Source organism: Phyllobates terribilis, unplaced genomic scaffold (assembly GCF_046119375.1).
Source record: "Phyllobates terribilis strain yellow unplaced genomic scaffold, ASM4611937v1 Scaffold_2__4_contigs__length_985480577, whole genome shotgun sequence".
Lineage (NCBI taxonomy): Eukaryota > Metazoa > Chordata > Amphibia > Anura > Dendrobatidae > Phyllobates > Phyllobates terribilis.
The window spans coordinates 449,105,706-449,118,080 of NW_027362762.1; the positions used below are offsets into that span (position 1 = coordinate 449,105,706).

The following is a 12,375-nucleotide window of genomic DNA, read 5'->3' on the forward strand; positions in this document are numbered from 1 at the left end:
TTAAAAATGAAAAGTGTCTTATGAAATGCTTATAATTATACTTGTGTAAAACAAGATGTGTAGTTCACAAAACTTTTGCCCATGACTGTAGGGAGAAAAGTTATATAGGGAGTTCGGTTTCATCTGTATGTTGCAAAATCATTTTTAGGGCTGAACAGACATTACACCAACTGAACATTGATGTGTTTTTCTAGTTCACTCAAAAGAGAAGACAAAGCAAGAATGTAATGTTTAGATTACACAGGAATAAATATGCAGCATGGAGATCTAGTGACAGCTGATCACACAGCAATACATGATGCACCTGGTACATCAACACCTCAAACTCAGCTACCTTACTAAACAACCTTTATGAGACGCCAGACATTTCCTGAACAAACTAAGCTTATACTGGGAATAACACAAAGATGAAAAGACGCTCTTATTTGAATGGATTTTTTCTACGGTTTGCTTTCACTGAATATCACAGTCCACTAAAGCACATGACAACGAGTTGCAGAAAGCAAAGGATGGCTCCTGGCAGTTAAATACTAGACAGAATCCATAACACTATGCAGCATATCACCAGACTGTGAACTATCCTAGGAATTAGCCTGAAAACATTATCACATTTACACCCTAAGCAGTTGAAAGTGGATCTGAGAACTGACACATTATACTTTAAATGAAATGGACATCCTGAGTAATGCACAAGCAATGTATACGTAACAAGTAGACAGTGGTAACACTGACATATATACAGCAATTCCACAAATGTGTATGTTGGAGATCTAAGGGGTAACGTTTCTCCTTGTGCAGAGTGACATACCGACCCTGGCATGCCAATGTAAGGAGGCTCATTCACCGTGCAATGTTTCTGTTGGAAATTAAATATGCAAATTGCCGTTTTTATCCTAAGTCATATTGCAAAGCTCATTAAAGGGCCGATAGTGACTTGTAGGATTGCTGCTGCCAAGAGGTGGCGCTATAGAGTTCCAACCCTCTTCCTCTCTGAAGAAGTAATTTACATATGTAATTTCCCAAAGAAGCATTGCGCAGCAAATAAGACTCCTCACATTGGCATGCCAGGGCCGGAATGTCACTCTCCAAAAGTAAAAATGTTACCCCTTAGACCTCAGTCCAGAGCCTCCCACCTAGCCAAATCAGTTCTCATAATTTGCACTGACGAGGGGCAATACCCCAAAAGACCGTGTCTGCAAATTGAGATTCTGATTTGGCTTTTATCCTAAGTCATGTTGCAAGGCTCGTTAAGGGGTCAATAGTGACTTGTAGGATTGCTACTTCCAACAAGTGGCGCTATAGAGTTCTAGTCCTGTTCCTCTCTGAAGAGGCAATTCGCATATGTTGGAGATCACGATACAAACATAATCAAATGAATCTTGAACTCTGGGCCGAAATATCTTGCATGAAATCTCATTATCAAAACAACCCCAACATTGGCATCACTGTCCCCTATCACAATCTAAATTCTCTATCAGTATGGGAGGTAATCGGAGATAGGAAACCCTTGCCAATGCATATAGCGTAATTACTAGCCAACAGCGCTAACCACAGAGCTGCCTACCTATCTACTATTATATATGCAGGTTACAAGACAACCCTGGTGATGGGATTGAACTACTGACCTTTTTCTAGTTTAATACTTTACTGAAATCATGCTATAGTATGTTCAACAAGACTATCTTATAGTTATTAAATATATTTAGGCGAGTTTATGTGTGATGCCAAATTGAGGTTCACTTAACTCACATGAAAAGTCAATAATAGAAAAGCATTTATATACAGTATATTTTCATAAAATATGCAATTTAACTGAGAATTTATATGATAACCCATATTTAGCTTAGTACATTTCACATACATAATGAGGGTAACATGGCAGCTCAGCGGATGGCATTGGTGCCTTGCGGCTCTTGGGTCATAGGTTTCAAACCCACCAAGAACAACATCTATATGTACGTTCTCCTTGCTTTATCATGGGTTTCCTCCCAAATTAGAAAAAATATACTAAAAGGTTAATTAATTGCCTTCCTGTGAAATTGACACTAGTGTGTGTCTAAAACAGGGAGAGAGATTGTGAGCCCCATTGGAGACCAGGAGTAAGGTGAATAGTGACTGACAATCTTTGAATAGGGCTGTGGAACACATTGCTGCGATACTGTATACAAAATGAGTAATAAATGAAAATACAATGTATATTTGTTACTATTCTAACACATTACTTTTTTTGTGTAAACAGTGGGTTTTGCTGTACAGGCTCTTAAAAAATTAGCTCCCTCATACCGAGAATTCTTGCAAAGCTTTTATAACAATAATTATAGCAATATTTACCAACAGTAACAATGTAAAATGATGTGAACACTGTCCATTACTTCAGCAGGAAAACTTACATTCGTGGAATGAAACATCTAGTGTTCATCTACAACATGTAGTTTATCTTGGTCTATTGATCCTCATACTAGCCACCTACCAACTCACTTTCCATCTTTCTTTACATTTTTCAGAATTTTTCCTCGAAATAACTATAAATTCTCATTTCATACACTGGACTGTTAGTCCCTGATCGCTAGATGATTAAGATTTTGACTACATTATATTTTATAAAAAGGTTTAATTATAAATTTATGTTTTAAATTATCACAGTACAGGTGGACAACAAGTTACGAACAACCGACTTACGTAAGATTTGTAAAAAAACAACAAAAAAAATCTAATACCTCATAACTCATCTACCCAGTCACCCAACTACTTGCTGTCCGGTCGTCTTCTTTCCGCCGTCGTGTGCCGCATATCTGGCCTCTTCACTATCGCCTAGGACACCCGGTTGTGTCCAGGTGCAAAATAAGATCGCAACGATGTGATGTGCACCTTAGCCTTACAATGAGCAGTGAACTTTGAGGACTTGATTCGGCCGGATGTCCTGGCCTACACTGGGCAAGTGAGTATTTTGACTATATCATAATTTTTATGCATATTTTCCAAATCCAAGCTGTATAACCTTGAATTCTTATTGGATGAAGCAGATCAGGTGATGTGTATTTGTATAATGAGGAAGGGCATGACATAAAAGATACAAAACCCTTTATCAAGTTGTGCAGGATTATTAGGTAGCTTGTTTTCCTCAGGCAAAATGGGCCAAAAAAGAGATTTAAAGGAGTCTGAAAAATCAAATTGAGATCAAAGATATTGGGGTGTCATCAAAGAACCATCAAAGGTTTAGTTACAAATAGTCAAGAGGGTCGCAAAAATGTGTTGAGAAAAAAAAGACGCACATTAACTGCCAAAGATTTGAGAAGAATAAAACGTGAAGCGGCCAGGAAGCCATTATCCTCCAGTGCTGTCATATTCCAGAACTGCAGCCTTCCTGCAGTGCCCAGAAGTACAAGGTGTTCAGTGCTCAGAGACATGACCAAGGTAAGGAAGACTGAAACCCGACCACTACTGAACAAGACACAAGTTGATGTGTCAACATTGGGTCAAGAAATATCTGGACAGATTTTTCAAAGGTTTTATGGACTGATGAGAGGAGAGTGATTCTCAATCAGTAACAGACATAAACCTCCACTTCGACTCAGACGCTAGCTATGTGGCGCCTGCGTGGCAGACTTTTCCTGAGCAGGGGTAGGTAAAGAATATAGTATCCGGGCAATGCAATATTGGGTGTATTCTTTACCTATCCTTGCTCAAGAAAAGTCTGCGACAAAGGCCTCCTTAACTCCGTTACAGCTGCACATTCATCTCTATCCCCAACTCTGCACTGTTGAAAATTGTACCCCTTTACTAGCTTGGACAACTAATTATCCGAAAATGAACATCATTATTATTTTAAATCAACAGGGATGTTGATGTTAACCTTTTCACTGCCATAGATCACCAGGAATCTTCATATTAAACCTTTCACTGTGTTAGATCACCACAGATTACATGGCCCCCACGATGTCTTGACTAACTGAAAGTGTTTGGACTCCACAAAACCATCACTATGTGTCCAGGATTCAGTGAGATAAAGTTTCATTAAAAATTACTTCTCCAGTGCCGCAGAAAAATGGCACAGAATGTGACAGACAATTTCCATGCAAAGCTAAATTCTCTATCGTGACCAGTGTCCAATTATTACAATAATTTTCAGGAACTCTTCTATTTGATGGAAGTTCTTTTTGTAGAAACACTAATAAAAGGAGTTAAAAGGGGATGTATATTTGTGCAGGATTCTATAATTTTACCGGGAAAATGTATGTCACGCTATGACACTATCCACATTAAAGCATTATGTTGACATCAAATCATATCTACTAACTTGTATTCTGGTATTCAAGTAAATAAAAGCAATTGTATGTTTCATATTTTTTAATGAAAATTATTTTAGAAAATAACGGAGAAAAATGTCACAAATACTTCTGAATTCTAAAGTTATAATAAAGAAAAAATGAAGCAAAGTTAAATTTACATACAGATAAAATATGAATTCAGAAGACGATTATTCAAACATGTTACAACTTTTTATTGGTGTTGTAATATATAAAATAAAGAAAAAACATTTGAATCAGTATTCCTTTGTATAAAAATCCATCATCATCATTGTCTGTTGGCTATAAGATATATAGTGTACTGAAATAGTTTACCATAATTGTTAGCCTATAATACATTATCTAACCATTACCTTCAGGGGTGTCTTTATTTGTGATTTCAGTAAAGTTAAAGGGAACCGGTCACGTGAAAAAACACTGTTAACCTGCAGGTTAATAGTGTTCGGAACCTGCCCGGCACCCGTACTTAGGGCTCCACTGCCGAGAGGAAATTAACTTTATTCATCCCGGCAGCGTTTGCCGTTCTATCATGGGGGTGGCATCGGTTCAGTCATCGCTCTGTGTAAAGACAGCAATGCTAATCGCGCCCCCCACACTAACTGACGGCAAGATCAGCATTAGGGCCGGCTGTCAGTACAGGGGGTGCAGTAGCTGTTATCTATACACAGAGCGATGACTGAAGTGGTGCCGGCACCACTCCATGACTGAAACCCGAACACTACTGGGCGCCAGGCTGGTTCAGAACACTATTAACCTGCAGATTAACAGCATTTTTCACATGACAGATTCCCTTTAAGTTCTAAGATACATTTTCTATGATTTAATCCCAAATTGAAATGTAAAAAGCTGTGCACATGTAATTTCTATCATAACACAAAAACAGTCCTATCTCCCCCGCCCACACAATAATTGAAATATGTCTTTATTCAGTAAAAGCTGTTAATCCCTGTGTGGGCAGAGGAAGCAGGACTCACAGGCTTTCTCTGTCTACCGGCAGTAAACCATATAAAACAATATATCCTATAGCTCAGCTCCCACTCAACAGGTAGACCAGAACTGAACACCAGAAAGATCTCTTACATACCTCACAACATATCAATTTCAAAAACTGGCCATTCAAAGCCTTATCATTTTGTGACCCTAAAAAGGTGCTGGAAGTTATGGCTTTACTCGTGGCACTGAAAATCAAAGATTTTATTTTTTAGACCTAGAAAGTCTGTTCCTCCTTTTCGTCTCCCCTTGTACATCAGTGAACATCTCATGACCACTTTGTGCATCGAAAGAACGTTCAGTCAGATGGTTTACTGCTGTGTTAAAATTACAAGTGTTTAAATCATTTTCTGGACCTCGAACATTATCATCAGTGTTGTCTTTATGCGTGATGCAATCATCATCGGACGGCAGTAGCATAATGTTATCTTGTCCATTCACATCAGGACTGTGACTCTCAATCTCACTGTCAAAAAGCTCAGGTGTAAAATGGATAGTGACATCCTCGTCGTCTTCCCCACTTATCTCGATAACAGAGCTTTCAGTTTTTTCTAAGGCTGTATTACGATCAATTGTGTTGTCACGAAAAAGAGGAATGACATTGCAGACATTCTCAACACATTCTCCACTACTGGTAGAAGGTCTGTCCAAAGTCAGTTTGTCAGTAAGGGCTGGACACCTTCCTTGAAGTTCTTCACTGTCATTCGTATTAGGGTTCTTGTAGGGGTCTCTTCTTGCAGAAGAGGGGAGAGGAGTTGAGGTGAGGGGACTGCTGATGAAGAAAGAATAGAAAGACGACTTCTGCTTTGAGAGGTTACGTTTTTGCTTCTCAGATTTCTCCATCATTTGTTTTTGAGTTGGATTTGTTTTTCGTCCTCTAGAATTTGTATATTTTGATCTCTGTGCTCTAAAAACTGCAAGAGCACCTAAAAAACAAACAAAATAGAAACATGGTCATAACAAATAGCATATAAAAGTATGGTTATGCATATACAATGAATTACTGAGAGATGTGCTGTCTACCTGACAGTAGCGACATGAGGTTTCAGGTGAAAACCACCGGAATGAACTCTTCATGACAATAAAAAAAAAAAAAAAAAAAAAAGTCTCTTAGAAATACACCTTAAGCAATTAATGTGAAATAGAAAAGGCAGCATAAGGAATGGGCAAGAATGTTTTTGCTGCAAAAACTTCTACATTGTTAATCATAGCTAAAAAGAAAGACCTTGGTGAAAGATTGCCTTATTATTAGGAGTTGTTTCCGTTTAGATCCGATGAAGAGAAACACACGTTTTCTGGCGTTTGAACCTATTATGAATTATTCAATTAAAACCTAACTTACGATTTATAAATGATCTTATCAATTTATGTCAGTTACAATTATTCCGCAGGCAAAGAAATCAGTAACAAGCTATTTGCCAGTTTGGGTCCTTTTAGATCTTCTCTCTCTAGTTTTCTAGGAGGTAACAAGCCCCACATGTAACTCAAAACCTTCCTATAGAACATTGATGAAGGCCTATAAAACAGAAACTAGCTGAATGTGGGTTGGAATGAATGGCTGTGTGTTCATTAGGCTGTATCTGTGGTATAAACCAGTGGTATCAGTGTAGCAGGCATGGAAATACCTTTTGTGCTAAAGGGAATCCATCAGCAGGTTTTTGCTACGTAATTTGAGAGCAGAATAATGTAGGTATAGAGACCCTGATTCCAGAAGTGTTTCACTTGTTGGTCTGCAAGCTGTAATTTTGATTTTCTCTACTGCAGATCTAGCCAGGCTCTGAATATTGAGCCCTGTATAATCCCACCCACACTACTGATTGACAGCTGTGTACACTGTGCATAGGCAGAAAACTGCTAATTAGCAGTGGAGGCGGGATTACACTAAGCAGGTGAATAGGAGGCACGAGACACATAGTCCTGTAGTGATAATCTCTTGCTGATAAAACACTGATTTGATTGAAACAGCAACACACAGCCTAGTAAGTGACCCATCTCTGGAATCAGGACCTCTGCCCCTACATCAAGCTGCTACCAGATTACTTAGCAAAAACTTGCTGACAAATTTCCTTTAAGGTCATGGTTTGCTCCAAGTCACTGAATGCTAATACAATATGGTCTAAATACAAACCTTTACTTTTGCCTTTTGCATCTTCATCAGATCCCGAATGGTCAGAACTAGAAGCAATTGTGATTACAGATGGTTGAGGGTCACGGGTTGGTGTATAAAGGATCTGTTCTGTATGATGTAAAACACTGTCAGTGGGGTGGATAGAGATGTCCAGCAATGAAGAACTGATAAAGCTATCCTTGTTGGAGGGAGTAAGTTCCTGATGACAAGTGTCAGCCCTGATCACACTTGGTATCTGGACCGGTTGTTGCTGGTTTGTAGAGAAAGCTAACAAAGACTCCAGGGCGCTGTTGAAAGTAGAATGATGCTGGACCAGCTGGCGCACCCATTTTGACAGTCCTGCAAAACAGATTATATAGAAATCTTTCATTACATTCCAACGTAATTCAAGATTTATTTCTACATTAATAGCAAGCAATCATTGTTGGTTTTTAGCTTATTACAGAAATTAACTATTAGTAGAAAGGACATGTAAATCTCTCTCTAGATGGGAGTACTTGACGAGAAGTCCCAGAAGGCTTCACTTGTTCAAAAGTAAGCTTTCTAACATCTGTTCATCCCCTTCTAACATCCCATTCCTGAAAATGCCCTTACATCTTAATTAAAGGGAGTGGCACATCATCCATGTAGTTACAGCTGGACAGATGACAGTGCATGGTGTTCTCCTATGGGCAGTACATTTGCAACACAGGCTCAGGTGAGATGTCGTCAGCTAGGAGTCAATTGGATCTGGTTTGTGTTAAATGGCTACACTTTGGGTACAGTTGGTAGAAAATAAACTTCCTACCTATTCCCTGTGAGATATTACAATACGGAGATCTGGCTTTACAGGACAACACTATAAAGTATGGTGAAAGCTCTGACTTTAGGGTTTTCTATTACATTGTTATGTACACATTATTGAATAGATCTATTAGATCTGACAAGGCTGGTGTACTTGCTCAGAAAATTCATGACAAAATGGTTTTGTAATCCTCAAGTTGAAATGAGTATTTGAGAAGTCTTGGAAGGCAGGAAAACTTTCACAAAGGATTATACAGAAATTCTGACATGGATTTTTAAAGTAAGTACACCAGCCTCATCACGTATAAGAGATCTATTTAATAAAGTACTATTGTAAAATTGGGTGACAGATCGTCTTTAAAGATACTATCAACCATTTGCCAGAGTTGAAAAGACATCACTGTATATAATCAAACAATGCTGTCCTGGTTGCTGCAACCGTGCCGTAATTACTAAAGTAGACATACTGCATTTTACGTATTCATTTACTTTTACAAGTGTGAACAACCCCCTTATCTCCAATCTGACACGTATGTAGTGTGTTTTATCTATTGCTGTATATTTGATCATTTGCATGCCTCTAATGCAGTCAGTAAGACTTTAGTTCTTTTAGCTTATCAGTTCATTTTTTTTCACTATTACACCATCATATATTGTATGTATTAATAACATTAGGAAAACAGCATTCAATGATTATTTACAAGCATTTGTACTACTGTGATTTTATGGCATTGCAGACTAGCATTTTACTTTGTCTGAAGTAATTATAACAAAATATGGCTCTGTATTATTGTGGTGCTATATAAAGTATACTTAAAATTAGGTAGGTATTGTACATACTTCCGGTGTATATAAGTATATCTATTGCTGTCAGTTTTACCAATCTCAACAATATTAAGCTACTGGACAAAAGAAAATTCTACATCCGCAGTCACAGGGCATATATCAGGCCTTAAATAACAGGTATATCCTAGCATGACACATGATGCTGAACGGAATACAATCGTGCTTAGTGGATAGATTTTTTAAAAGTAGAATGGAATCTGAGCTCCCCCTACTGGCCGCACTCTGGAAGAGTAACAACTCCATTTAAAGGTCTTTTATTATTGTTTCCATCTCATTACTTGTCCACTTGCGACTATTTTTTGGCTGCACTGGCTGAGGATTTAGGGATTTGCAAAGCAGTGCTGCCTTAATAAATTAGACATCTAAAGTGTTTAGCTGAGAAACTTAAAACAAAGTCAATTACAAGATGTGACCTGTTCAAAACAATACAGGGCTTTCACTGTGGTCATTACTAGCTGCAGAATAAATTACATTAATGCGTTCTTCAAGACATAAACACAAAGCAAAATATTAAATAGCAACGTGTGCAGTTCACGGTCTCAAAATTCCTGTATTTAAAGAAAAAGCATGTAAGGCCTATATCTAATGCATAAAAAAGTAAGTTCCAATAAAAGACATTAGGTCCAATTCAATAGAATGTGTAATGTCTGACTACTCGGTATCTGGAGTGTTAAAAATATCATTAGCTAAAGACATGGATGTTAGACAGAAATGTTCACATTTCTTGCCGGTTGAAGGTGAAATATTTATTTCCCTCTCTTCTTTTAGCTCACTAATAATTTAATAACTTGAAACCAGAACAGGGTCCATTGTGACTGCTCAAGTCATGTAAGATAAACCTCTAAATGTCTGATTGTGTCTTTTATACACTAAGGCCCTGATTCATCAATATAATAATTTTTATTTATATAGCGCCAACATATTCCGCAGCACTTTACAGTGAAGTAGGGACATATACAGACAATATAAACAATACAATGAATCACATTTCAACAGTTGCAGGAGGAGTGAGGGCCCTGCTCGCAAGCTTACAATCTATATGGAAATGGGGGGACACAATAGGTAGAACATGGTCATCAGCCAGTACCTGTATAAGGGCAGTTACCGTGTGGTATTTGGTGCATGGCGGATGTGGAGACAGATGAATACGCAGGGGCAGATTAAGATTAACATTTAGGAGGGAAGAGTGAGTTAGGTTGGTGAGTTGAGGTGATAGGCTTGTCTAAACAGATGTGTTTTTAAAGCACGTTTGAAGACATGGGGGCCAGATATCAGTCGGGGGCAGTGCATTCCAGAAAACTGTCGCAGCACGAGAGAAGTCTTGGAGACGGAGGTGTGAGGTTCGGATTAAGAAGGATGTTAGTCTTAGATCAGTTGCAGAATGGAGGGCACGGGAGGGGCGATAGACAGAAATGAGAGATGAGGTATAGGGCGGTGCAGAACTGTGGAGAGCTTTGTGGGTGAGAGAGATGAGTGTATTCTGTGGTGAATGGGTAACCAGTGCAATGACTAGCACAAGGTAGAGGCATCGGCGAAGCGGCCTGATTGAAATACGACCCTGGCTGCTGCATTCAGAATGGATTGGAAAGGAGAGAGTTTGTTTAGAGGGAGACCGATGAGAAGAGAGTTGCAGTAGTCCAGACAAAAGTGAATAAGAGCGACAGTAAGAGTTTTTGCAGTATCAAAGGTTAGAAAAGGTCGGATTCTGGAGATGTTTTTAAGGTGCAGGTGACATGAGCGAGTGAGTGATTGAATATGGGGAATAAAGGAAAGTTGTGTGTCAAATATGACTCCAAGACAGGGAGCTTGCTGCTTGGGAGTTATGGTGGCACCACCCAAGGAAATTGAAAAGTCAGGTATAGGTAGGTTAGTAGAGGGAGGAAAAATAAGGAGCTCAGTTTTAGATAGATTAAGTTTCGGATAGAGAGAGGACATGATGTTAGAGACAGCAGAAAGACAATCACTGGTATTTTGTATTAGAGTGGGGGTGATGTCAGGTGAAGAGGTGTATAGTTGGGTATCATCAGCATAAAGATGATACTGGAAACCAAATCTGCTGATGGTTTGTCCAATAGGGGCAGTATACAAGGAGAAGAGGAGGGGACCTAGGACTGATCCTTGTAGAACCCCGATAGTAAGGGAAAGATTAGAGGAAGAAGAGCCGGCAAAAGATGCCGTGAAGGAGCGGTCAGAGAGATAGAATGAGAACCAGAAGAGAGCGGTGTCCTTGAGGCCTATAGAGCAGAGCATAGTGAGGAGGAGCTGGTGATCCTGTGTCAAAAGATCCAGGAGAAACAGCAGTGAGTAGTGACCATTAGATTTAGCTGTTAGTAGATCATTAAGAGACACACAATCAGTTTTTGTCAGTGTTCTTATGTAAAATTTCTTGATATCTTGCAAACTTTTGTTGTAACTGAAAGTGGAAAAATGTTGTTGCTTTTGGCGATTTTACGCAGTTTCTGGCCAGCGCTGCCTACTTTTTCAAAAATGGTTGAATCTTGGGCGGGACAGGGAGTGGATGTGTCCAACAAATTTATCATAAGTTTACGCGGCAAAAGTTGTATAAATTATGACGGAAATGTACTCGAGATCCTTAATGGAGTACATTTCTGGAGGGGTGGGCGATAGTTGAAAGATGACCCAAATTAAGATACATGTGCCTCTTAATGAATTTGGCGCATCTTACTCTTGCGCCTACCTCATGAAGACTAGCGTACAAAACGCCAGTCTTGATGAATAGGGGGTCTATATGTTTATAGTCTGGCAGACCAGAGCATTGCAATCTACATGTGGCATCCCTGGCACCTCTTCTGATTAGTAAGCCCCCATGACGTCAAGCATGCACCACTGATGTTGCAAGGTCTCTTAATCAAAAGAGGCGCTGGGAATGTCAGAGGAGGTTTGCTGTGTTCTGGACCAGTGGCCATGGACTACAGCAGTGGCCGCTGGACCAGGATCCTGTGAATTTTTTTACGCAACTCTACTAATGACGTCAAAGTGACAGGTACAATCTTGGAAGCCAAAGAGACACAGTTAGTCTTCACTTACCAGTTATATACTTTGGATTGCTTCGGAAACGGTCATCAACTAATATAAGTGCGCCCCAATCATTTTTATGTCGGATGCATCTGAGGAAAAATCACAGAACTTTACTGACAGCTAACAAATAAGTGGTAGAAACTAGACATTCCCCATATTAAATGGAGATGTAAACTAAATAACATGAACAAAAACTGGGCTGTATACAAGGCTCTGCAGATAAACTGGATGCAAAAGAGACAATTTAGTAAAATGGAGTATCGTGTAAAGTGGGAGTATATA

The 12,375-nt window shown here is 39.1% G+C and overlaps 1 protein-coding gene across 2 annotated transcripts in view; it reads right to left on the bottom strand.

Annotated features, from left to right (window-relative positions):
* Positions 1–4,547: 4,547 nt before the first annotated feature.
* Positions 4,548–12,375, bottom strand: part of BRIP1 (BRCA1 interacting DNA helicase 1) — a 369,260-nt gene continuing 361,432 nt past the window's right edge. For both annotated transcript variants that reach the window (XM_073665493.1, XM_073665494.1), the window contains exons 18-20: positions 12,103–12,182; positions 7,426–7,764; positions 4,548–6,223 (exon numbers count right to left, since the gene is read on the bottom strand). In XM_073665493.1, coding sequence (XP_073521594.1) covers positions 5,502–6,223; positions 7,426–7,764; positions 12,103–12,182 — 1,141 coding nt within the window. In that variant the 3' untranslated portion in view covers positions 4,548–5,501. The remainder of the gene's footprint in view (positions 6,224–7,425; positions 7,765–12,102; positions 12,183–12,375) is intronic.